The sequence below is a fragment of the Nannospalax galili genome, unplaced genomic scaffold (assembly GCF_000622305.1).
Source record: "Nannospalax galili isolate Female #2095 unplaced genomic scaffold, S.galili_v1.0 scaffold589, whole genome shotgun sequence".
Classification (NCBI taxonomy): domain Eukaryota; kingdom Metazoa; phylum Chordata; class Mammalia; order Rodentia; family Spalacidae; genus Nannospalax; species Nannospalax galili.
The window spans coordinates 2,190,717-2,195,277 of NW_008360324.1; the positions used below are offsets into that span (position 1 = coordinate 2,190,717).

Genomic DNA, 4,561 nt, shown 5'->3' on the forward strand with positions numbered 1-4,561 from the left:
AAATATATATATATACACACCTGCTCATCACGGCCATCTTTGTTGTAACCATTTCTGTGTTTATAAATGCATTATCTCAGAATTTTCATACTGATGTTTTATTTTTGTCTTTTTTTCTTTCACCTTGTCCTCTGGCCATGGCATTTTAATTTTCTTTTGCCTTTTTATTTTTTAATCATGGCAGATTTCAGAGAAAAGAAAATTAAAAATCAGGAAAACTTGTTATAAAGCAATTTAAAAATGGGAAAAAAATGTACAAACCAAGGGGTGTTTTTAGACTATTGTATAGAAATAAATTCATGTAAAAGGATGAGAGGTAGTGGAGCTGCTGATGTAAGCTAGTATGGGGAAAAATACTTGGGAGATGTTCAGGGACAGTATTAAGGAGTTGCACTGGAGTATGTGAAGAACGAATGCTTGTGTGATGAGCCCACATGTGTAAATTACCCAGGCATCTTCAATTTAGGAAGAGTTCTCAAATTCTGTTACGAGATTGCATAAGTATGTGAAAACAAGGTGTCAGCTAACAAAATAGCAAGGTGTTCCCCCCAACCCCCCCAAAATGGAAGTATGGCCTCTTGAAAGGGCCTGTACTGCCTGTCTCCCTCATTTTGTGCTAATTCTATGGAGCATTGTATATTTACTCATGTGTTCTATTAGATCGCAGTGGCCAAGAACAGAGGTTCCCAGTGGTGGAAATTATAGCCAGCTACTGGGTTTAGGACTGATTAACAATGCAGATCATGATGAGCTTCCATAGTGTAACGGTTATCATGTTCACCTAACAATGCAAGACAATTGTGCAAAATAGAAAATAGTCAAGAAAGCCAAACTTGGGGCTGGAGAGATGGCAGCACAGTTAAGAGCACTGGTTGCTCTTGCAGAGGACCAGTTCCCAGCACCCACATGGTGGCTGACAATCTGTAATTCCAGGGGATCTGAGCCATTTTCTGACCTCCATGGATATTGCATGCACGCAGTGCACTTGCATCCATGCAGGCAAAACATTCATATGCATAAATCAAAAAAATTTAAAAAGCTAGACTTCTTGATCAGGCTCTACCATCTGCTTCCTCTTCAGCTATTAAATGAAAGGATTTAATTTCCAAGATTGCTTGCTTCATGATCATTAAGTCCTTCCATTAAGGAAAAGTTGACAAGTTCCCACATCTGAGAACTTGCCACTGGTCCTTATCTAGTGGGTGCGGATAAATTAAGGCCCATTTAGTTTGGAGTTAGATGTCTAAGGTAATAACTTAGAATGGAGCACAACAGTGAATGAAAATATGCCAGTAGAGCTTGAGTATTTTTTTCTCCTCACCAACTACTGGGAGGCTCTGACGACTATGTTCATCCTGAGTATAAGCCGGGCATGGTGCCACACATCTTTAGTCCCAGCACTATCTCTGTGACTTCCAAACCAGCCTGGTCTACATGATGAGTTCCAGGCCAGCTGGAGCTATAGGAAGACCCTGTCCTAAAAACACCCCCAACAAAAAAGAACCAGTACCTACTCTGTTGGTCCATTTCTCTTTCCTTCCCTAGGATAATTGTGCCAACTACTCTTGTTGTATAGAGAACAGGCACAGATTACACTATCCAACCACATGACACTTGTAATTAGTGTGAAGTTCAGATCCTACCGCTGTACTTTTAGCATCTGCTCACTAGTAAACTTGGGGCTTCATCTTGTCCTTTACCTATTTGCTCTAAGCTTAAATTTTCTTTTAGAAGCCTGTTGTGAAAGGTATGAATTAGGGGTAACATCTTATCTCCAAGATTTTACCACATCTATTTAGTTACAGGGTTTGAGTTCCAATTTCCCTAAGGTCATGGAAAGCTCTGAGGCCCTTGCTTTACATCCTAATGGGAAGCATAATGTTCATTGTACAATAGCTGACTAGGGTCATGGCTGACATCTAATGGGAAACCTTGATGCCACAGTCCTTTCAGAATCATCATGTATCAATTCAAATACAAAAGGAAATGAAAGCATGGTAACTCCCCTTAGGAGGGTAGCAGAGCAGCAAAATCAAGTAGTTGTGTTTTATGTGAAAGTATGTGAGTATAAATGAGAACCCTGACAAAATGAAAGCTGCAATTACAGCCTTATTGTGTAATTCTTAGGAAGTTGGAAAATACTTTTCAAGTTAAAATATCGGTCTACTTCGGTGGTAGAGCGCTTGCTTAGCATACTTGAAACCCTGAGTTCCATCTCTAGCCCCACAATAATTATCTGAATTATGGTGCTCCCCTGAGTGAATAAAAATGCAAAGCCTAACTTCCCAACTTATGAAGCTACCTTGGAGACTATCCTTGCTTCAGCTAGTGACTAGATTAATAATTTTAAAAAAGAAAGTTGGATTCCCCACTTGCTGGAAAGGGTGTTTACGGAATACAATCCTAAACAGACCAGTTTCATCCCCCCATTTACCACATACTCCTGTTTTGGATTGGGGGGGAGGACTTTGCTAGAGAATGCAAAATGGCGACCCCGTGTGACGTCACACCTGTCAGTAATACTGGAGTCTCAGTAAGGGCGGAAGCAGCTTAAAGCAGCGTCGCTACTGGCGACCGCGACTATCCACGCAGAAAGCGAAGGATCAACGTTGGGCGGATGTGTCGGCGGAGCGGGGAGGTGGTATTACAGTGAGGGCGGAAGTTCTTTTAAGGACCGAAAGGCTCTAATCCAAGAATGGCTCCCGCGCCTGTGGTGTTTCAGTCACTTCCGGGGCGGATCGGAAGTTGCTTTGTTTTGCTTCAAGATGGCTGCTGGGATGTATTTGGAACATTATCTGGACAGTAAGAGCAGGCTGGAGGAGGGGGTCAGGGGTCATAGAGTGGTGTGGACGGTCGGGGTTGACAGGCTCTATGGCCCCGAAGGCCTGGTGGCCAGAAGCTCCCAGCTGGGGAGAGGCTCGGTGGGAGGATTCACTGGAGGGTGAAGAAAGAGGGGGCGGGGCAGTGGGATCGAGGCCTGGCTCTAGGTGTAGACGAGGGAGGGGCTGCGCGGCGGGGTCCAGGGCTGTGTTTTGAAGGCTTAGTGGGCATAGCAAGGAAGGTATTTGCTGACCTCGTTCTTCAGGGTTTTCGACCTTAGGAAAGATTTTCCTCCCCCAAGTCTTGCAGGGCCAGTATCACTGCCATTTGGAGCAGTGGCAGAAACTTGAATCTCCTGAAATCTCTCTTTCTCAAAAGGAGCTTCTCTTGGAGTTGGGTGGATGAAGTGGAGCCACCCCTGTCAGTTGATAAACTAGAACGCTTCACTTCATGGAGGAAAAAATCCAGTTCTCATAAAATGAAAATCTGGTGTTAGGTTTGTGGCATTTGTGAAACCCACCCACTCACTAATGTCTTAGTGTCCAAATGTCCAAAGTCATTCATTCAAGTGTTTATTAAGAAATTGCTTTAGGGTAAATGTAAATGCAGGTACTGGGGATATTTTTTTAAAGGGATGGAGGGGGGAGCTTGTTGGTTTCTGCCCTCAAGAAGCTCACATCTTGAGAAAGCCTTGTGACAGGTAAAATACTAAATACTACAGAAATACATTAAGTGGACACTTGGTAACACTGGAGAAAGGGGCTAATTACTAATTACCTGGAGATTTAGTTGAAACTGTACAGAGAAAGTGATTTTTGAATAAGGTCTTCAAGGTTGTTCCTGGGTGCAGAGAAATGGGGAAAGCATCAGTACAGATATTGGGAGTTTGTGACAAGGTTATGGAAAAATGAGTTAAGAGTGTTGCTCTGTGTGTGTGTGTGGTTAGAGGTTTGGAAGTGAGAAATAGGCTAGAACTAAATTGAACAAGGCCTTTTAAGCCAAACTAAGACGCTAAGAAGTTAACATTTTAAGATATTGTATGATTTTTATGAAATAACCGATCAATCAATCCTTAATAATGGTAACAGGTCCAAGTCAGAAATGAGGAACTGATCTCAGGAAATGACAAATTTTTAGAAGTTAAACATGACAAGACTGGCTCAATGACTGGTTAAGAGAGAAGGAAGACTCTTAGGCAAGTTCTTCCTGCTTGGAAAGTGAGGTAGATGTTACAGCATCAGCGCTGTAGGAAATTCAGGAATTTCAGCCATATATTTCATTTATTTTAGTTTTATGAATAGTCAGCGCCAATTATTCAGGGAAAAGTGGAAAAAGGAAAGGACCAGGTGTAATCTCAATAAAACATTTCAGGAACATGGTAAGAAAACATCCCTGTTGTAATTACCAGAAGGCCTGTGATGGTGTTTGGAATCCTAAGAGTAAGAAATAGGTGAGAGAGAAGGTAGTACCTGTCTCATACTTTTCTTTACAGTAGGACTAATAATGGATGATTTGATTTGGTAATCCATTGGTGATTTAAATAATCCCAGTGAACTGATGTTAGCAGACATGAGATAGGTTAAAAAAGGAAACCCAAGCCAGATGTGGTGGCCCATGCCTTTAATCCCAGCACTCAGGAGGCAGAGGCAGGCAGATCTCTGTGAGTTCAAGGCCAGCCTGGTATACATAGTAAGTTCCAGGACAGCTGGGGCTACAGGAAGACCCTGTCTCAAAAAGATAA

General features: G+C 42.3%; 1 protein-coding gene across 4 annotated transcripts in view; it reads left to right on the forward strand.

Moving 5' to 3' along the window:
• The first annotated feature begins 2,658 nt into the window (after window positions 1-2,658).
• Ing4 (inhibitor of growth family member 4) overlaps window positions 2,659-4,561 on the forward strand; it is a 10,598-nt gene continuing 8,695 nt past the window's right edge. For all 4 annotated transcript variants that reach the window (XM_008825398.3, XM_008825399.2, XM_017796184.2 and 1 more), the window contains exon 1: window positions 2,659-2,802. In XM_008825398.3, the coding sequence (XP_008823620.1) occupies window positions 2,766-2,802 (37 nt within the window). In that variant the 5' untranslated portion in view covers window positions 2,659-2,765. The remainder of the gene's footprint in view (window positions 2,803-4,561) is intronic.